The sequence below is a fragment of the Gorilla gorilla genome, chromosome 18 (assembly GCF_029281585.2).
Source record: "Gorilla gorilla gorilla isolate KB3781 chromosome 18, NHGRI_mGorGor1-v2.1_pri, whole genome shotgun sequence".
NCBI classification, from domain to species: domain Eukaryota; kingdom Metazoa; phylum Chordata; class Mammalia; order Primates; family Hominidae; genus Gorilla; species Gorilla gorilla.
Window position 1 is genome coordinate 22,168,593 of NC_073242.2, and position 21,913 is coordinate 22,190,505.

General features: G+C 45.8%; 1 protein-coding gene across 1 annotated transcript in view; it reads left to right on the forward strand.

The window, feature by feature from the left end:
- LOC129527770 (otoancorin-like) overlaps nucleotides 1–11,253 on the forward strand; it is a 35,712-nt gene extending 24,459 nt beyond the window's left edge. Inside the window, 5 exon segments of the mRNA XM_055366717.2 lie at nucleotides 2,388–2,530; nucleotides 2,870–3,006; nucleotides 3,528–3,625; nucleotides 7,574–7,769; nucleotides 10,994–11,253. Coding sequence (XP_055222692.1) covers nucleotides 2,388–2,530; nucleotides 2,870–3,006; nucleotides 3,528–3,625; nucleotides 7,574–7,769; nucleotides 10,994–11,064 — 645 coding nt within the window. The 3' untranslated portion in view covers nucleotides 11,065–11,253.
- Nucleotides 11,254–21,913: the final 10,660 nt, after the last annotated feature.

Sequence of the window (21,913 nt, forward strand, 5' to 3'; positions counted from 1 at the left end):
TATAGCCTGTGATTTTCACTTCCACTTAGAGGTCTGTCCTTGGATGTCTCCTCATCTTTGCCTTGTGAGGTCTTATAATCTCTTTTACTTGCTCCCATGAGCACTGAAGGAACCAGACTTTATTTTGTGAGACAGAGTCTCACTCTGTCACCCAGGCTGGAGTGCAGTGGCGCAATCTTGGATCACTGCAACTTCCACCTCCCAGGCTCAAGCAATCCTCCCACCTCAGCCTCCCAAGTAGCTGGGACCACAGGCACGTGCCACCACGCCTGGCTAATGTTTGTATTTTTTGGTAGAGACAAGCTTTCACCATGTCAGCCAGGCTGGTCTCAAACTCCTGACTTTAAGTGATCCTCCTGCCTCGGCCTCCCAAAGTGCTGGGATTACAGGTGTGAGCCACCGTGCCCAGCCCAGACTTTATTTTGTAGCTGATCTTCATAGGATTGGCTTGGATGCCTCCTCAGGTCCTACATAGGTAGATAAAATGAATCAGCACATGTTTAGTTACAAGTGGCAGAAAACCCAACACAAACTGGCTTGAACAAATAAAGGGGCTGGGTGCAGTGTGCAGTGGCTCATACCTGTAGTCCTAGAACTTTGGGAGGCTGAGACGGGCAGATCACTTGAGGTCAGGAGTTTGAGACCAGCCTGGCCAACAGTGAAACTACTTCTCTACTAAAAATACAAAAATCAGCCAGGCATGTTCACGCCTGCCTGTAATCCCAGCTACTGGGGAGGCTGAGGCATGAGAATCGCTTGAACCTGGGAGAGGGAGGTTGCAGTGAGCAGAGATCATGCCGCTGCACTCCAGGCTGGGTGACAGAGTGAGACCTTGTCTCAAAAAAAAAAAAGGAATTTATTGACTCCCATTACTGGAAAGTTCAGGGGTAGTGTTCAGATACAGCTGGATCCAGGATCTTCAACACTCTGGGTGGGAATCTGTCTCTTATCATGTTTTTGAACTTTGCTTTTCTTTGTGTTGGCTTCATTGAGAGACAGGCTCTATGCCTGCATGTGGTAGGTACCAGCAGATCCTTGTGTATATCCTACTAAGTTCAAGTCCAGAGTGAAGAAAGCTCTTCCCCTAATGCTCCACTCAAAGTTCTGGTTGACTCTGGTTAAATCACATGTCTAATCCAGAATCAGTGACTGCAGCTAGGCTAAGATATGAATTGAAATTCATCACTCCTGGAACTTGGTGCAGTTAGCTTTGACTGAACCACATGAAGCAGGAATACAAGAGAGGTGGTTCTCCAGAGGAAGTTATGAATGATGAATAGCCACTGTGCTAGAATTATGGAGACTTATGTGTCAGCCGCCTTAAATCAAGGCTTAGTTTAAAATAGTTTAACACCAAAGCATTTTGTGTGCTACTCTTGGAATTGAAGAGTAAACATTGGAATTGAAGGGGCAAACATATTTCTGTAGGACCACAGAGGAAGAAAAAATCATTAAGGGGTAAACATATTTCTGTAGGACCATAGAGGAAGAAAAAATCATTCTGGCTGAAACCTCATGAAGAAGGTGACATTTGAGTTGAACCAAAAAAAAAAAAAAAAAAAAAGAATGTCTGCACTTGGAAGTGCAGAAGGGCATTTCAGATGAAAGGACTGGTTTGAACAAAGGCAAAGAGACAGGAAATTATAAGGTTTTGTTGGAGGTTGTGGAAAGGCTGGGTGCGGTGGCTCATGCCTATAATCCCAGCACTTTGGGAGGCCAAGGTGGGTGGATCACTTGAGGTCAGGAGTTTGATACCAGCCTGGGCAATATGGTGAAACCCCATCTCTACAAAAAATACAAAAAGCCAGATGTGGTGATGTGCACCTGTAATTCTAGCTACTTGGGTGGCTAAAACACAAGAATTGCTTGAACCTGGGGAGGTGGAGGTTGCAGCGAGCTGTGCCACTGCACTCCAGCCTGGGTGACAGAGCAAGACTCCATCTCCAAAAAAAGAAAAAAAAAGTTGGCGGGGGGAAGAAACGTTGTGGAAAAGGGGCGGGGGAAGAAACGTTGTGGAAAAAGATGCTGGAAAAGTTTGGATCCTGATGCAGAAGAAGTTGTATGTCCGAACTGTCTGAAGGTCGTAAGAGTGACTGAAGGAAATAAGCAGCAGACACACAGGACAGAAGTGCCTTTAATATTGGTGAAGGATGTAAGAGATTCGTTGCCTGAAGACACTTCCATAGATTAGGGGACATACTCAGTTGAAGTAGTATCTTAAGGACATGAACTTGAATGCAGAGGCCAGGATGGTTTGGAGTGGGGATTCCAGAGGAGTAGGATGGGAGATCAGTCAGGAGACTACAGCAACAGCTTATTTATCCCTTCAGGCCTGGGGACCTTGATCATTCCTGGATGGTTTATCTTTTATTCTTACTATTTTTTAGGCTGAATCCATTTTGCAAGGGTACCTGGATGATTCAGGATACAGTATCCAGGACCTGAAGAGCTTTCATTTGGTAGGACTTGGTGCAACCCTGTGTGCTATAAACATCACTGAAATCCCACTTATAAAGATCTCAGAATTCAGGTAACTAAAATATGAATGTGCAAAATGGCAAATGGGTTAATTCATCCATCCATCCATTCATCCATCCATGCATCCATCCATCCATCCATCCATCCATCCATCCATCCATCCATCCATCCATCCAGATATTCCACCTCCTGACACTTGGCACCTTTCTGGGCTAAAATCCCACTGGGCTAATGGGATAAGCTGGATCTGTTGTCCCTGCTGAGCCTACTGTGCAGTGTGTGTGTGTGTGTGTGTGTGTGTGTGTGTGTGTGTTTGTGTGTGTGTGTGTGTTTGTTTTTGGCTGAAGAGTCCAAGCTCATATTATATCCCTCCCTCTTTAACCACTACCAGGGTGGTAGTGGCCAGAATTGGGACCCTGCTCTGCAGCACACATGTCTTAGCCGAGTTTAAGAGGAAGGCTGAAGTCGTGTTTGGGGATCCCACTGAGTGGACCAGTTCTGTCTTGCAGGAGCTTGGGACCATTGCAGGTAAGACTCACCCTGAGCATACCTTTCTCTCCCTTTCCAAACTTAAATGTGGGGACACAAAATAAAACATTATCCTTGGCCATGTGTAGCAAACATCAGTGGCGTTACAGTAGAACCTACATTTCATGATTTGAAGTTGCAGAGGGTGGGTCTGCAAATCTGCTTTTAAAACAAGCTCTTTTGGAGATTCTTGTATACACTAAAGTTTGGAAAACCGCTAGTTTAGAATGTGATTTAATTGGCCCCTAAGTAGGTTTATACAAAATTTGAAAGTGTGTAAATTGAAGTTCCTTCTGGGCATGCGTTTCACTGTAGGAGGCCAATCAGGGCTAATGTGACCCACATTTTTTTTTTCTGAGTTGATGAAGGAACTTGATTCCCCAGTGTGATTTCCAGGGCCTTTTGTAAGGAATGATGCTTGCCTAGAACACTCAGATCTGAGCATTATGCAGCACCATTAATAAAACAAGCGGAGTTCTGATGGCTTGAACTAAACCCCCGTGATTCCTTTTCCTCCCCAGTTGGATTAACTAAGGCAGAGCTCCGGATGCTTGACAAGGATTTGATGCCATATTTCCAGCCAGCAGCAATAAAATGCCTTCCTGATGAGATATTCAAAGTAGGTGCTCAGTTCTTCAAGGAGAAATGGGAGCTTGACCCCATTTCAAATCACACAGGGAAACAGGTGATGGGCCTTGGAATTTAGAGGCTTGTGACCAGGCTCTGCTGATGGGGTCAGAGGAGATCTGTGTGAGTTTAGGTGTTTTTAAAAAACATTTTTTCTTAAAATTACAATATGTAGTTTAATCATATTTATTTTTATGGTCATCTTCTCTTCTTCTAGCAGGTGGTACTGATTTTCTACTTATGGTGGTATGACAGGTTCATAAACCCTTACGAAAACCCCTGGGGACAGATATAGTTCAGAATTCAGAATTTCTCAGATTTTGAAAAGATCACCCTGTACATTTACTGTATGTAACTTCATACCCCCAGCAGTGTCTGGGGAAGCACCTTGTAAGCAAACACATTAATATTTCTGTGAAGAAATCTGTGACAAGCCACACTAATTGGAATAAATAGAGACTATAAATAAATAGCCTCACATTACTTCAGGTCAAGTTTTGCTGATAAATAAGTTTGACTTAAACTTTGGGGGAAAACTTGCAGTTTTCAGATTATTTTTGGACTTCAGAATTGCAGATGAGGGATTGTGGACCTCTGTAACATTTCCTTTTAAGATATAATTAAATAAAAATATTTTAGTTGATTTAGGTCAGGCATGGTGGCTCACACCTGTAATCCCAACATTTTGGGAGGCTGAGACAGGCCAATCACCTGAGGTCAGGAGTTTGAGACCAGCCTGGCCAACGTGGTGAAACCCCATCTCTATGAAAAATACAAAATTAGCTGGGCGTGGTGGTGGATGCCTGTAATCCCAGTTACTTGGGAGGCTGAGGCAGGAGAATCACTTGAACCCGGGAGACAGAGGTTGCAATGAGCCAAGACCACACCATTGCACTCCGGCCTGGGCAACAAGAGCGAAACCATCTCTCTCTCTCTCTCTATATATATTTTTTTCTATATATATATTTTTTAGTTGATTTAAAGAAAAGTATTAGGAAAATCACAAGAGGACAGGTGAAAAACTGCTATGAAAAAATTGAGAGGGTGAAATTGGATCATTTGAAGGAAGGGAAGCAGGGTATCTAATGACCTTGCGACCCTTTTTTCTGTCTGTATACAAGATTAGGGGAGTGTTTGGTGGGAATAGTCTGCTCTGATGAAGAGGCAGTGATTCTGGTGTTCCTGTTTGCTGCGTAATGTGGGAACACATTTTGTCCAGCACTTCTGGATAAAACACACAAACCAGGCTCGACAAACTCCCCCAGTGCCACATCACTTGCTCATTTCAAGAAAGATAGCCGAGGCCGGGTGCAGTGGCTCACACCTGTAATCCCAGCACTTTGGGAGGCCGAGGAGGGTGGATCACAAGGTCAGGAGATTGAGACCATCGTGGCTAACATGGTGAAACCCTGTCTCTACTAAAAATACAAAAAAATTAGCTGGGGTGGTCACGTGTGCCTGTAGTCCCAGCTACTCGGAAGGCTGAGGCAGGAGAATGGCGTGAACCCGGGGGGCGGAGCTTGCAGTGAGCCAAGATCGCTCCACTAGACTCTAGCCTGGGTGACAGAGCGAGACTCTGTCTCAAAAAAAAAAAAGAAAGCCGACCTTCAATCACTTCAGCATCCTGGACAGTTCTGAGCACATTGCAGGCATAATAGCTGTTTGAGGGCAATAAATAGCAGTCCTCAAAGCCATTGAGCAAATACCTGCTTCCCCTCTGGGGCACTCTGCATGGGACAAGCAGCTTGGTCTTGGATGCTGGCATTTTGCTAAGCACTTTCTCTTGGTCTTGTTTGGAGTGCTGTTGTGCTGCTTCCTTGTACAGGTATTTATCTATTCCAGAAATCCCTACTGATCACCTACATTGTGGCAGGCTCCAGGGTAGGTGCACCTAAGGATGCACAGGTGAAGGGGTTATCACATAGTGCCTTCAGGGGCCTAAAAGGTAACATAAGGTGCAGTAGGCTGGGTAGAGACCGAAGTGAACTGGAGAGCCCTGTCTAAATGTGGAGGCTGCTTCTCATTCCTAGCACATTCATGCAGTGTGGCCATGTGGGCCCAGGATTGCTGAATTTTCCTTTTCACTTTTTTCGAGAAGAAGTCAGAAATCTTCATTTTCATATGGAATTGCTTGATAATTAAATGTTGGCAGCCAATCTGAATTTATTTTTGAAAACACAGTGCCGTAGGCCTAGAGATTCAATCTGGCCTGTGGGTCGCAAGTCAGCAACACTGATAAAAGAGATAATTTTTAGAATACAGACTCTGTGTTAATGGTATATGGAAGCCAAAAAAGTACCTCTGTGACCACCCCACCGTGTGTGTGTGTGTGTGTGTGTGTGTGTGTGTGTGTGTAGTGAGAGGAGAGGAGGTGATGCTGAATTTTAATTTTTTGAGACAAAGTCTCACTCTGTTGCCCAAGGGAGTGCAGTGGCACAATGATGGCTCACTGCACCCTTGATCCCCTGGGCTCAAGCAATCCTCTCACGTCAGCCTAAGTAACTAGGACTACACACTTGGCTAATTAAAAAAACTTTTTGTAGAGAAGGGGGGTCTCACTGTGTTGCCCAGGCTGGTCTCGAACTCCTGAGCTCCGTTAATCATTCTGCCTCAGCCTCCTGAAGTGCTGGGATTGTAGGCATGAGCCGTGGCGCTTGACCGACCAGATGCTGAATCTTGGAGAACAGCTGGCGATGAAGAAGAAACAGTGTTCCAGGCAGAAGGAGGTGCACAGAAAGATGCTGCCTCTAGGGAACTGTAAATATTGGCACCCACTCTCCTGGAGTGAAGAATGCCATGTGTGAGGCTGGAGAGGTGGGCAGAGTTTTTTCCAGGAGCCTGAACTGTGTTCTGGAGTGGGGTTCCTGGAAGGGCTTTACACAGAGGGATATGATTCCAGGGAAGTATCTACCTGGACAAAAGAGGAGGAGAGGGTGACTGACAGGAGAGGAAGGGATGAGGGAGCATAAGCAGCTTTCCCAGATTCTTCAGGGCCTTTAGAAAATAAACATGATGATATAGAGTCCCCTTCGTATTCCAGTCCCATTGGAACGAGTCACCAAGTCCTTTGATCTGGAAGTGACTTCAGAAGACACCTTGTTCACAGTCCTTGAAGACATAGTCTGGCCGGCAGAATTTCCAACTCATGTTGTCCATAGCAGATATCACCAATAGATGACTGCATTTTCCCTCCATGGAGCCCTCACAGAGCTCATCACATGGTGCTCAGGCAGTCAAACCAAAGGATCAGAATCAGTCAGCAGAGGAGATGAGTTCTCTATGCCGTCTCACATTTATCCCCAAAGCCCAGGGAGGCTGTGTAATTTGTTCAAGGTGACACAGCAAGTATGTGGCAGAGCAGGGGCTCGAATTCAGGCCTCTGATCTTTAAGGCCTGTGTTTCCCCCTCCACATCAGTGTTTCAGGAGGTGGAAGACTTGAAGCACTGGGAAGCTGTCCTGCATTGCATTAAACAACATTGCCACATAGGGAGGAAATCATGCTTCCCTTTTCAACTCTCCATTAGTACTTCTAAATACCTCAAGAAGGAAGTGTCAATTTAACCCTGTATAGTACATTTTATATTCTCTCTCTCTCTTTTTTTCAAGAGGCCAGGGGTTCAGATATTGTTGGCGGACAAATCTAGCTAGGATTCAACAATATTGTTTTATTTTTATTTTGCGGCTCCTATTTAATGCTTGCTTATGGCAAGTCTGCCGGCTTTCCATTTTTGGAAACTTCCATTTTAAATTTTCTATTTTTAAATGTATTTATTTTGGTAGTGCAAGAGTGATCTAATTTTAAGGAAATATCTTAAAGAGGACCACACATGATACACACAAGGGGATGGCAAAGTTGTGTGCATCCTGCGCGGACGCCCGAGATGTGGGAAATCCGGGGAGGGGCCCCGTGTGAGGGTGCTGCCCTTTTGCCTCCTGCAGGAGCTGTCCGCAGAGCAGATCGCCTCCCTGGGTCCGGAGAACGCCGCGGCGGTGACCCACGCCCAGCGCCGGCGGCTCAGTCCACTGCAGCTGCAGAGCCTCCAGCAGGCGCTAGATGGTGCCAAGACTCACTCCTGGCAGGACGCGCCCGCTAGCGCCGGTCCCACCAGAACCTCATCCTCGAGTTCTCCCGCAGGTGAGCAGAGCCGCCCTCTGCCCCGTGTCCCAGCCCCACTCTCCTTCCTTGTCCTCCCTGTCAGGCCTGGGGTGGGGAGGTTCTTAACATTCAGAGCGAGGTCTCTGACAGTCACTGGGGATTCTGCCCTCAGTGAAAAACCCAAAGTCCCTATCAAGCTTCCCTACCAAGCTTCAGAATTAGTGATTCTCAACTATGGCTGCCCTTGGGTGGGGGGCATTAAACATCTTCCAGTTCTCCCGCGCCTACCCAGAATACATAACATCAGAAACTCAGGACTAATTTCATTTTAGCCGCTCCTTTGCAAACTCCCTCCTCACTATCCAATAATAATGAATTATTATTATTATTATTATTATTATTATTATTATTATTATTTTGACTCAGAGTCTCGCCCTGTCGCCCAGGCTGGAGTGCAGTGCCGCGATCTCGGCTCACTGCAACCTCCACCTCCCAGGCTCAAGCGATCCTCCCACCTCAGCCTCCCAGTAGCTAGGATCACAGGTGTGTGCCACCATACCTGGTTAATTTTTATATTTTTAGTAGAGATGGGGCTTCACCATGTTGGCCAAGCTGGTCTTGAACTCCTGACCTCAGGTCATCTGCCCACCTCAGCCTCCCAAAGTGTTGGGATTACAGGCGCGAGCCACCAAGCCTGGCCTGTCCAATATTAATTAATTCAACCCATGTTTACTGGGCACCTACTATGTTCCAAGTCCGCAGTAGGGGCTGGGAATACAGAGGTGAGCAAGGTAGATAAGGCCCTCTTGTAAATGAAGAAGATATTTCAAATCTGACAAGACCAGGGAGGGTGATAGTGACTGAGGGCTGAGCTAAGATAGAGAAGCCTCCCCAGGAAGTGGCATTGGATCCTGGGAACATGGCCTTCTTTCCTTTTTCTCCCCCATGCATTTCTTACAGCTCTCCCCATTTCCCCTTCACTTTCTCACTTCTTTGTGATGCCTTCTGTTCTTAACACCACATTTGGACCATGCTCTGGGGAGATAGCTTCTAACAAGATGGGGAACAGAGATATTCCCTGCCCTCGTTGAGCTCTCAGTGCAGCCTGGTGGGGAGGGAAGACATGTACCCTGGTGAACATGAGGCAGGTGCTAGGTGCTGAGATGGGGAACACACAGGGAACACACATGGGTCAGGAAACCTCCTAAAGTCAGTGATGTCTCAGGTGAGACGCAAGGTGAGAAGAAGATGGGCTTAGCGAGGTAGACAGTGTCTCAGGAGTAGGTACTGGCATGGGCAAGTGCCCAGAGAAGTCAGAGGACTTGGTGCTTGACTAAAACCTCCACTCCACCTTTTCCTGACTTGAATGTCTCCCTATCCTGCCTTCACATAGGGATGGTGAATTGGAGTATTCCCCATTTCTGCAGCCACAAGTGGCCAGAGGTGGCACTTGAAAACATAAATCATGCCTTTTGATGTATTATATTATTACTTTAAAACACTTTTCATTGAGGCTGGGCACATTGGCTCATGCCTGTAATCCTAGCACTTTGGGAGGCCGAGGTGGGCGGATCACCTGAGGTCAGGAGTTTTGAGACCAGCCTGGCCAACATGGCAAAACCCCGTCTCTACTAAAAATACAAAAATTAGCCGGGTGTGGTGGGGGGCACCTGTAATCCCAGCTATTTGGGAGGCTAAGGCAGGAGAGTTGCTTGAACACTGGGGGCAGAGGTTGCAGTGAGCTGAGATCATGCCAGTTCACTCCAGCCTGGGCAAAAGAGCAAAACTCCATCACAAACAAACAAACAGCAACAAAAAAAAAAACTTTCCATTGAAATATGATATGCATATATTTAAAAGTTATTTGTAAATGTTATAGCGTTTTGCATGAATAGATAATATGTGCAATAGATAATGCACAGGGTTCCGAATATATAAAGTCTGAAAGGCATGTGGTGAAATCTTTTCCTCCAGCCCCTGTCCCCCAGCCACCCTGTTCCCTCCCCAGAGGCAACCAATGTTAGCAGCTTCTTGTGTATTTGTCCAGAGATATTCTATGCATACACAGCAAATCAAATATAGATGATCTCTGCACTTTTCACAAAAGCTTATTATACACCTTATTCTGCACCTTGTATTTTTCACCTAACCATATACTTTGGAGGGAGTTCTGTATCTGTGCACAGGAGCTGTGCCATTGTTGGTTTTATGGCTATGCTGTAACTGTATTCAACCAGAGGTCTGTAGATGGACCTTGCAGTTGTTTCTTTTTTTTTTTTTTTGCTGTTATGAACAATGCTGCAGCTCCTGACCTGATATAATTTGCATCTGTGCAAGTATGTCTGTAGGATAAACTCTTCAAAGTGAGATTGCTAGATCACAGGGTCTGCATTTATAATTTTGATGGATGTTGGTCGGATGTGGCAGCTTATGCCTGTAATCCCAGCACTTTGGGAGGCTGAGGCAGGTGGATCACTTGGGGTTAGAAGTTTGAGATGAGCCTGGCCAACATGGTGAAACCCCGTCTCTATTAAAAATGCAAAAATTAGCCAGGTGTGGTGGCACATGCCTTAGTCCCAGTTACTAGGGAAGCTGAGGCAGAGGAATCGCTTGAACCTGGGAGACAGAGGCTACAGTAAGCCGAGATGGCACCATTGCACTCCATCCTGGGTGACAGAGCAAGACTCTGTCTTAAATTTTTTTTTTTAATGGATGTTGTCAAATCCCCTGCAGAAAGGTGTGACCAGTTTTCCCTTGAAACAGCAGTGTCAGAAAGTGATGAGGGCCCCTTAAAAAGATGTTCCCTGCATGTCCCTGGCTGGGCAAGATCCTGGATGCCCCTCCTTCATTCACCCCAAGGGCCTAAGTGAGGGTGGCCATTGGATGAACCCTTCCTATGGATCAGAGCCCTAATCTTTTCTTTCCTAAAGTTGCTTAATTATCAGAATCACCTGGGAGAGATGCTTAAAATACAAATTCCTGGGTCTCCTGGCAGACTTGCTAAATCAGAATCTCCAGGGGATCCTGGAATTGGCGTTTCTAACAAGCTCCCTGGTACATGCTGACTGACACAATCTCATTTAATTCTCACTCCCCCACCCCTCCTCCTCTTTGGGGGTCATTGTTCCCATTTAAGAAACGAACAAATCAAGGCTCTGCATCAAGTGGTCCCAGAGAGAGACTCGGGGAGTTGGACATGATGTGTCTACCTTCTGCTTGCTGCCAGAACTTCATGTGTACTCTTATTTTGTATTTGCTTTTAGGAGCTCTCCAGTCGTGGGGTCTTTGGCTTGGTTGTCCCCTGCTGGTTCTAATGGCCAAGCTCCTGTGGTGAGTGGCCTGAGCGCATCGTCCTGTGTTGCCCCAAGCAGCTGGCCAACGTGTGTAGAGACAGGATGCTCCAGATGGTGGGACACCGTTCCCTGGATCCAGACCCTCATCTAGGGCAGGGAAACCCTGGGGCCTTGATGGTGAAAATGCACCCCAAATGAAAAATAATTATTAAAAATGACCTTGCAAATTATTTTTAATTTTTTTAAATTTTAATTTTCATTAGTACATAGTAGGTATATATATTTATGGGGTACATGAGATGTTTTGATACAGGCATGCGATGTGTAATAATCACATCATGTAAAATGGGGTATCCATTACCTCAAACCTTTATCCTTTGTGTTACAAACAATCCAACTGTACTCTTTTAGTTATTTTAAAATGTGCGATTAAATTACTATTGACTATAGGGTCGGGTGCAGTGGCTCACGCCTGTAATCCCAGCACTGTGGGAGGCCGAAGCAGGTGGATCACCTGAGGTCAGGAGTTCAAGACCAGCCTGGCCAACATGGTGAAACACCATCTCTATAAAAATACAAAAATTAGCTGGACATGGTGGTGTGCGCCTGTAATTCCAGCTACTCGGGAGGCTGAGGCAGGAGAATCGCTTGAACTGAGGAGGCAGAAGTTGCAGTGGGCAGAGACCATGCCACTGCGCTCTAGCCTGGGTGACAGAGTGACTTTATCTCAAAAAAAAAAAAATTACTGTTGACTATAGTCATCCTGTTGTGCTATGGAAGAGTAGGTCTTACTCATCTTTCTGTTTTTTTTGTACCCGTTAACCATCTGCCTCCTCCCCACCAACTCTCCCATTACCCTTCCCAGCCTCTGTTCACTCTCCTTCTACTCTATCTCCATGGGTTTAATTGTTTTGATTTTTGATCTTGCAAATTCTTAAGCCCACTCATCTCCTCAGCAGGAAGCCCTTCTCTGTCCCATTGCAGCCTCTTTTGTTTTCCAGCTTGGAGACAGAGAACCTGTGGGGGAAGGAAGGGTGTTTTCTGTTAGCAGCACGAGACCCTTACAATCAAGTTGCTGCCCTCACTTTAGAGAGATACCAGAGAGAGGTAGTGCAAGAAAAGGCACCATTTTAGCCAGGGCCTCATCTAGTTTCTACTTGGGCTTAATTTCACTTTCTTGAAGCTACAGGCTACATTGGATTTCTCCTCTACGATATTTAGCAGAGCTGAAATAAATGAATCCCTGAGCAGAAGCCAATATTCTTGCCTGATTGCTGGGACTAATTGATGTTTTGGTGGGCACTGCATTGGTTGGAAATTAAAACATTTAACATGGCTGAACGTTAAATCAATTTAAAAATACATTTTTCAGGTGTCTTCCATTTCCTTGGGACTCAGCTGAATGGATGGCTGTGAAGTTATCATTAAACTCTCAAAATATTCCCTGTTTTTGGTGGAGATGGTGGTGGCTCTTCTGGTTTTAAGTTGCTCTGGGCTTTGGGGAATTGGTTGAAATAAAAAATAAAAGTACATTGGGTAAGTCAGTCACTGATGTGATCCTGGCGGGCTGAGAAAACTCCACCCACTGGCTCGATCCTGCTAGAATGAAGTTACTTCCGGGAATTGCCAGGATGCTTTTAGCCTTAGGTTTAGGAAGTCAGGGCTCAGGGAAGGGGGGCAGCAGTGGTGTTTGCAAACACCTTCTCGAAGACAGCATCACAGCTGCTTGTCAGGGCGTTTCCCTGGTGGCATCCTAGGTGCTTCTGTTCTGCCATCAGCACACCTTGGGTTCTCCTCCTAGTCACCTATCCACAGTAGACATCTCATCTGGAGGTAAGAAAACTGCATGTTTCCGAAAATCTTGGTGTCCCTAAAAGGCGGTGGATTTTACAAAGCATCATGAGCAGGTGTTGCAGAGGCTGGAGTGTATTTTCAGAGGTCACGTGGTTTTATAGAAAACTAAGACTGCAGTGTGAAAGGTGTGATCCTGTACGTGTTATTTAATGTCTGACTTGTTTTTCCTTCATCCTGGCAGGGAAGTGGCAGCAAATGGGTGCTCCTCAGGTACAGAACATTAATTTTTTTTGTTTTTGTTTTTGAGATGGAGCCTCACTCTGTCACCCAGGCTAGAGTGCAGTGGCATGATCTTGGTTCGCTGCAACATCCACCTCCCGGGTTCAAGTGATTCTCCTGCTTCAGCCTCCTGAGTAGCTGGGATTACAGGCATGCGCCACCATGCCCAGCTAAGTTTTGCATTTTTGGTGGAGATGGGATTTCACCACGTTGGCCAGGCTGGTCTTGAACTCCTGGCCTCAAGTGATCCGCCTGCCTTGGCCTCCTAAAGTGCTGAGATTACAGGCATGAGCCACCGTGCTTGGCCCAGAACATTAATTTTCTTACAAACAGCAGCCCCCAGTTTAGCTGGGCTGGACCAGCTGCTTGGAGAGGGGTTCTTGATAAAAACGTGTCTGCACAGACTCCCATGACGATGTCCTTGGATCTCAATCGGTATTCTCACTTTCTGCCGGTCTTGGATTATCCTGGACAAGAAAAAGCAAACAGTAACAAAATCCACTCTCCTGCGAGTCAGGCTTCACACTGCCAACTTCATGCAGCTTTTGTATTTCATCTCTCTTTCTGATCTAATTCCTGTTTCTTTCCTCCCATCTTGAATAATGACTCCCATTACAGAGGGCTGACTCTGGGTCAGGCTGTCTAAGGGCTTTCACTGTGTCATTAGCTCATTTCATTGTGGCCATGCTCCTGCCGGGTAGGCACTGTTAGGATTCCCATTTTCCAGATGAGGGGACTGAGTGTGAGAGAGGTTAAGGAGCTCTTGTCTAAGCTTCCCAGATAGGACAAATTTGAATCCTGACTTCTTTATCTCTGCACTGTGCTGCCTCCTGGACGGGTGTCCTTTAACTTCTCTAATAAGTCAGATCAGAGAGAGATTCTGTAAATCCCTTCACCTCCTCCTCTGGCGGGAGGACAGTTTGCCCCACAGCACATATAATTGGTGATCACCCCAGGCAGGAAGACAAATCTAGCTGATGCCCTGCAGGAACCCCAGGGTCTCAGGTTGAAATGCGCAGTCCTTTGCATGCGGGAAAGCAGCAGGTCACGCTGGCAGGTGCTGCTCCCATTCACCTTTCAATGTCAGCTCTCCTGATGGATTTCTAGCCTCCATCCTTCACAGCCCTCCTCAGCTGGAGGCACGGATCACTGGCACTTGTATGCAGATCACAGCATGTTGGCTTTGATTCTTATCGGTCAGGACCTGTGCCATTCTGGCTTCTAAATTTTTTGAATATCACCCCAGTTAGATCCTTTTGCAGAATCTCTACCTTCAGGCCCGCTCCAGACACCAAGCCTGGCTTGATGGGGGCTGCAACTTCAGCCTAACATCCAGTGGAACTTACAATGAAGTTATCCTCTCTAGTCCTGGTACCCAGGGGTTCAGCCACAGCTGCTTGTGATGGGCTGTACTACCAAACAGAGGTTACTGTGTCTTGGGGCATGTGTGTGTTTACTCTGCTTTACTGAAGTCATGGAAGAGAGTTACAACACAGTAAACAACTTAATATTCAATACTAGGCATTTTTTGTCCTTAAAAGTCCTTTGCCCACTTTTGCCTCTTGAGGGGCCTTTAGAAATATTGGGCCAGGCGTGGTGACTCATACCTATAATCTTAGCACTTTGGGAGGCTGAGGCAGGAGGATCACTTGAGGCCAGGAGTTCATGTCCAGCATGGGCAACATAGGGAAATCCTGTCCCTACCAAAAAAAAAAAAAAAAAAAAAGGCTGGGGGCAGTGGGTGGGTCACTCCTGTAATCCCAGTATTTTAGGAGGCTGAGGCGGGCAGGTATCTGAGCTCAGGAGTTCAAGACCAGCCTGGGCAACATGGTGAAACCTCATCTCTAGTAAAATACAAAAAATAAGCTGGGAGTGGTTGCACGTGCCTGTAGTCCCAGCTACTTGGGAGGCTAAGCAGGAGAATTGCTTGAACCTGGGAGGTGGAGGTTGCAGTGAGCTGAGATTGCACCACTACATCTGAGTCTGGGCAACAGAGTGAGACTCTGTCTCCAAAAAAAGAAAAATTAGCCCCCGCCTGGTGGCACACACCTGTAGTCCCAGCCACTCAGGAGGCTGAAGTGGGAGGATCGGTTGAGCCCAGAATTTTGAGGCTGCAATGAACTATGATTGTGCCACTGCACTCCAGCCTGGGTGATGGAATGATCTATATCTATCTGTATATGAGATATATATCTCTCATATATGAGAGATATATATCTCATATACAGAAAAGCATAATACAAACTACTTATGGTATTGGAAGAATCCCAGGAATCGTTGGAGGTCTTGAATGAATTTGAAGAGGGTACTCAGTTCAAGACTACTTTAAGACACACACTTTGTAGATGTCCCAACTAGACACTGTGTGGCCTGGGAATATAGATGTAGATAGATATCTATATCTATCTGTATATGAGATATATAGCTCTCATATCTTATATATATGAGATATATTTCATATATATAAGAAAATAATATATACGAGATATGTATAACTCATGTATATGATAATATATCATATATAAGATAATATATGAGATATATATCAAAGATTATATTTAGATATATAATATATCTATATTATATTTAGATATATAAGCTATATATAATCTTATATATGATATATATTTCTTATAAATATATTATAACATAATATAATTGAAAAAAAGTAAACATTGCAGAATTCCCAGGCCACACAGTGTCTAGTTGGGACATCTACAAAGTGTGTGTCTTAAAGTAGTGTTGAACTGAGTACCCTCTTCAAATTCATTCAAGACCTCCAACGATTCCTGGGATTCTTCCAATACCATAGGTAGTTTGTATTACGCTTTTCTGTTGTCGCTTCCCCGATTACTGATTGTTTCAGAAAGAGACAGGGGCTTGGCTGATCCATGGAGATATCTGCAGCTTGCCAGCAGCTGAAGTCTTTATTTGCCTTTATCTCCGTTGTGACCTCTGATGAGCCAGACTACAGAGATGCTGATGAAATCTGGGAGGCAATGGTGGAGGCTGTAGTTTCCCAGGAGAACTCTGGCCCTGGGGAATTCCTTCCAGTCTCTGAGTCCCTGTGGCACATCTCCATGTGTGGCGAACTAGGTGATTGCTCCTAGTGATTCTGCTTAGTTCCTTTATTAGAATTATAAGCTTTTTGCCATGTGACTTTGTAGTACATCTCAATAGGTAGAGTCTAATTCCTTGCTCTTCTAACTTTGGGCTTTGGTCATTGGAATGTGAGCAGACACAACATTTTTCCCCCAGCAGAAGTTTTAAATGTGCTGCATGATTTGACTTGACCTCTTGGCAATTGCTTCTCATGTGAAGGGACATGTGGAGCAGACCTGAACTCAACCCAAACCTTGGAGCCAAGCTGAGCTCAGCAGAACCTAGCTGAGCTCAGCCAAGCCAAACCCAGTGTAATCACAGCCAACCTGAAGACTCAGAAGCAAGAAACAAATATTTGTTATAGGGATCTATTGGGATTTGAGAGTTATTTCTCTTTTTTTAAGTTATTTTTTTTTTGAGATGGACTCTCACTTTGTCACCCAGGCTGGAGTGCAGTGGAGTGATCTCGGCTCACTGCAACCTCTGCCTCCTGGGTTCAAGCACCACTAGTGCCTCAGCCTCCCGAGTATCTGGGATTACAGGCATGTGCCACCTTGCTTGGCTAATTTTTGTATTTTTTGGTAGAGACAGGGTTTCGCCATGATGGCGAGGCTGGTCTCAAACTCCTGACCTCAGGTAATCCACCCGCCTTAGCCTCCCAAAGTGCTGGGGTTATAGGCATGAGCCACAGTGCCAGGCCTAGGGAGTTCCTTGTTATTGTAGCAAAAGCTGTCTTATATATCATGTCATTAACATGCCCACCTTACACAGTGCTGGTCCCATTCTGATGACAGGAAGATGATACATTTTATCCTTTACCCTTACCATCATTTACTATGGACACTATGCCCATTTGTCAAGCTCTTCTGCCTCCAAAAAGTGCTATGGTACTTGATACCTGATAATGGTCTTTAACTTCTGTCATGCACCCATTTATTTCCCATCTTCAAGACCAAGGGTCGTAGAAATCACAGGAAAGCTGGGGTCAGAGCTTATACTCATAACATGGTTGTTCCACCTACTTTGCCATGGCAGACTTTGTATCTCATGGCTCACTTAACTACTTCCCTTGAGCACTCACTGTTCTAACACTGATTTCCCCCAAATCTATAACTTAGCTTCTCTCCCTGGTGCAATCAAGGCCCTTTTACCTGGAGTCTCCCAGAAGGATTTTCAGGTCATGTGCTATATTAGCTCATCCTTAGGGAAGAACGTTCCAATTGAAGAAGCCATCTGACTCTCCCCCAGGTGTGTGGTCATCTTCTCTGCTCATGCTGGAAGATGGAAGACGCTTTGAAGTAACTTAGTTCAACAAGTCTGCCTTTAAGTTGTCTTCCCCCTGGGGATCTGCCCCATCTTCATCTTCTCCCTGCCACACCAGGTTCATTGAGAGCTCACTCTCCCACATAGTCGTCTCTCATGCTCCCTGGCATCTTGCAACAGGGAACTTGAGATGCTGATGGGCAGTTGGGTGGATTCTCCATGGTGGCCAGTCCAGCTCCAGGACCTGCCATACTGGAAAGGGTTTGGGGTTGGAGGAATTGGCATGACAACTCACCAGCCTGTATTCCACCCGAATGTAAGCTTCTGTGGGCAGGAGGCTCATCTGTCTTGTTCGCTGCCGTGTTGCTACTGCCAAGCAGTCCCCAGTAGGCTCGTCATGGCTGGTGTCCATTACATATTTGTGCAGCGTATGGGTGAACATACACACATCCCTTCTGAAACAAAATTGAACTCAGTAGGACACTCACTCAGGCAAAGATTGGGAAACTTTAGATCCATTCTGGAGGAGGGGGGAGATAGAATCAGAATATATTCATTTAACAAACATTTATGGAGAACCTACTTTCTCGTCAGACCCCATGCTACAGAAACAACAGTACACAAAGCCGCCCTGCTTTCATGAAGTTTACAGTCTACTGGGGGCTGGGAGAGGCAGACCATAAACACACACATGCACACATACACATGTTCACATCCACACACCCCTGTATCAGATAGTGATAAATATTATGGAGCAAAGAAATCTGGAGGAAAGGATCGTGAGCTCCAGATGGTGATGGTAGGGATAGGGGTGGTGGAGAACAAGCTTTAATAAAACATTAGGTGGTCAGTAAAGGCTCTGCCCTCAAGAGGGATACAATTGCTTCTTAAAGGTCCCACCTCTCAATGCTCCCACATTTGGGATTCAGTTTCAACATGAGTTTTGGGGGGTCATTTGAATCATAGCACATGGTGTCCACCATCAGCTCTAAGTTTGCAGCCTAACACTTCCACAATAACAAGAAAGAGAGAGAGAGAGAGAGAGAGATAGAGATCTTTCCTAGTTACTTCAGCAAAAGTCCCCAGATTAGGTCTGATTGGGCTTGCTTGAGGCAGGTGCCCATTTCTGATCTGACCACTGTGGCCCAGACAATGGTTACACCAATTGGCCAAGGCTAGGTCTGATTACCCTAAATCCTACCACAAATAACATTGACTGAGCAGGAAAGGACTGATTCCAGAAGAGATCAATTACTAAAATGTGGTAGGCAGAATTCTGAGATGGCCCCCAAGATCCCTGCTCCCTGGTGTGCACAATCTGTGCAATCTCCTCCTCTCCAGTGCTGCACAATTAGAGGATGTGATGGAATAGCCCTGCCCTGACTGGGCTACTAGTTAGTCGATTTTGAGTTAATCAAAAGGGAGAGCATCTGGGTGGGCCTGACCTAATCAGGTGCACCTTTAAAAGGCACTAGGCCCTTCCTGAAGTCAGAGATGCTCAAAGTGTGAGAAAGCCTATGGAGAGGCCACAGGGCAAGGACCTAGGTTTGTCTTTAGGAGGTAAGAGAGGTCTCTGGTCGATAGCCAGCAAGAAAACAAGACCTCAGTCATATTGATGCAGGGTAGATGAACTCCAAACTGGGGCTTAGCCTGTGAGGGTTCTTGGCCTTGCCCAGGAAAGAATTCAAGGGCAAGCTGGAGGTAGAAGAAAACAGCTTTACTGAAGCGGTGGTGTTACAGCTCCTGCAGTGTTACAGCTCCATGACGGCTCCTGCAGAGCAGGGCTACCCTGTAACCAGAGAGTAGCATCTCTGGGCAGTTTTGCAGTCATATTTATACCTGCTTTTAATTATATGCAGATTCAAGGGTGGTTTCTGCAGAACTTTCTAGAGAAGGGGTAGTAACTTTAGGTCATCAGGTCATTGCCATGGAAAGGGGTGGTAACTCCCAGGTATTGCCGTGTCAATGGTAAACTGACCTGGCACACTGGTGGGTGTGTCTTAGGGAAAGCTGCTTCCCTCCCAGCTCTGTTTTAGTTAGTCCTGAACTTGGTCCGGTGTCCAAGCCCCACCTCCAGAGTCAAGTCCTGCCTCCTATCTCAAGATAATCAGAAGGAGCGGAAGTCTGAAAACAACCAATCATCCTGGAAGAAGACCCTGAGCTTTAGATAAGACTACAGCTCCAGCTGACACCTTGATTTCAGCGCCATGAGACCCTGAGCAGAGAATCCGGTTGGGCCGTGCTTGGATTTTGACCTATAGAGCTGTGAGATAATACATTTGTGTTGCTTTAGTTGATGCACTTCTGTCAATTTGTTACACAGCAATGAGAACTGAATAAGGGAGAAACAAATGCTGGGTAGACAGAAGCGACGGATGTGCATGGGGAGCTGAGACAGACAGCTGCCTGGAATTGAGCCTTACTTAACCTGGAAGGTATGACTATGTCTGTGAATCCTCATTGGAAGAAGTTTTATTGGTCAGACATCCTGTTCCATGTCAGCCTCTCCCTCTAGGATCTTTTGCTTCCTGCAAGGAGTGGGGCCTGGTATGTTTATCTTTTGCATTTGTCATTTATAGTGACTCAGCATCAATTCATCCTTTCCCACAGTATTGTGAATTTCCTTTGGGGAAGCACACTTTTGGTACTCTCCAGTGGATTAGGTGGCATTAGCCCCACCTTCACTCCAGTGCTGGGCCCTGATTCCCTTAAGTCAATTAGCATACTCCATTCCCCAGGCCATAATGACTGATTCAGGGATGGACCAAAGAGAGCCAGGCTTTGGATTTTTTATTCAACTGTCAGAGTAAAGAGAAAGAACTTCTCTTTCCTCTGCACATGAATTGGGCAGCCATCTTGAAATAGTAAGAAGAGAAGCTTTATAAAGGAATGAAATTAAGAAATGGAGTGAGAAGAATGGAGTTAAGAAATGGTGTGAGGTCAGGCATGGTGGCTGACACCTGTAATCCCAGAACTTTGGGAGGCTTAGGTGGGTGGGAGGATTACATGAGCCCAGGAGTTCGAGACCAGCCCTGGCAACATAGTGAGACTCCCTGTTTCTATAAATAATGAAAAGAATTAGCTGGGCATTGTGGTGCATGCCTGTGGTCCTAGCCACTCCGGAGGCTGAGGTGGGAGGATCGCTTGAGCTTGGGAGGTTGAGGCTATAGTGAGCTGAGATTGCACCATTGCACTCCAGCTTGGATGACAGAGTGAGATCCTGTTTAAAAAAAAAAAAAGAGAAAGAAGGAAAGACAAAAAGAAAAATACAGAAAGAAGGAAAGAAAAAAAGAAAAAAGAAAGGGTGTGAGAAACACTGGGTCCTGGCAAAAGATTTTGGCACCTGCATCAAACCATACCTGCAGGTTTGCCCCTGGACCTTTCAGTTATATGAACAAATATGGGTTGGATTTCCTTATACTTACAAGTAGCTGGGTTGCTTTCTTTTTTCCTGTTTATTTTTCTTGCTCATGAGATGCACACAAATTGTTTTTTATTATGGGTATAAGTGATCACAAAGTGCCCGTTTTCTCCATAACCTGAACAGAGTATGGGCATCTCAGCTTCACTGGGCCACAGCATCAATCTTTACCCTGAATTCAGCTTTGATGCACCTGAGTGTCTGATGAGCTACAGGGATCCTGTTTTTGAAAACTTTACGTGGGTGACAAAATAGCAAAATAGTGTGTGAGGCCTTTGCCTTGAGACCTGGGTTTGTTCCGGAGACAACTCTAATGGAGGAGAGAGATTGGCTCCTCCCACTCTCCTCGCTGACATTTGGCCTCAGGGGACTGAGTCATACCTGACTGACTCCATGTATATAAGTTTGAATGGCAGTCTGGTAGTCCAACCAGGTGATGCTTCCTGTCCCCTGAGGGTAGCCAATATCATCTCCTGCTTTTCTTCCTCCTGATTTAGCATCACTCAGGGCAGGAATTCTGGGCTGGAGGAGAGGGGCCTATAGTTCTCTTGTATGGTCTGAGTTTGCTCACACAGCAACCTGCTCTTATCTAGTCTGATTTTTTTCAGCGGCATCCTGTTGTACCTTGTCATCTGGCTCTGTGGACAGGCCTTTCTGGTCTTCACACTGATGCAGGTTTGTTAGTTTTTTTCCTCCTTGTTAATGTATAGTCAGGAATTTAACATCCTTGACTGTCCTCATCATCGGACACCCTCACTAGTCTTGTCAAGTCTTAGCTATACAAATGAAAGCATGGAAGCTTGGAGGTGATATGTCATGATGCTGAATCCTAGGACTGAGCCCCGTGAATATGCTGTTAAGGTTCTTCAATCCCCACTTGCCTTCTGGGCCTGCCGCTCTTGCAACATCCTTGTGTCATGCTCAAAGACCTTTGCAGTGCCCAGTTCTGTGTTTCCTAACAGCGTCTTTGTTTTGGGTGCATTCTTTGATATTGGATGCTTGAAATGGACTAATCAGGTCCTGGCAGGCAA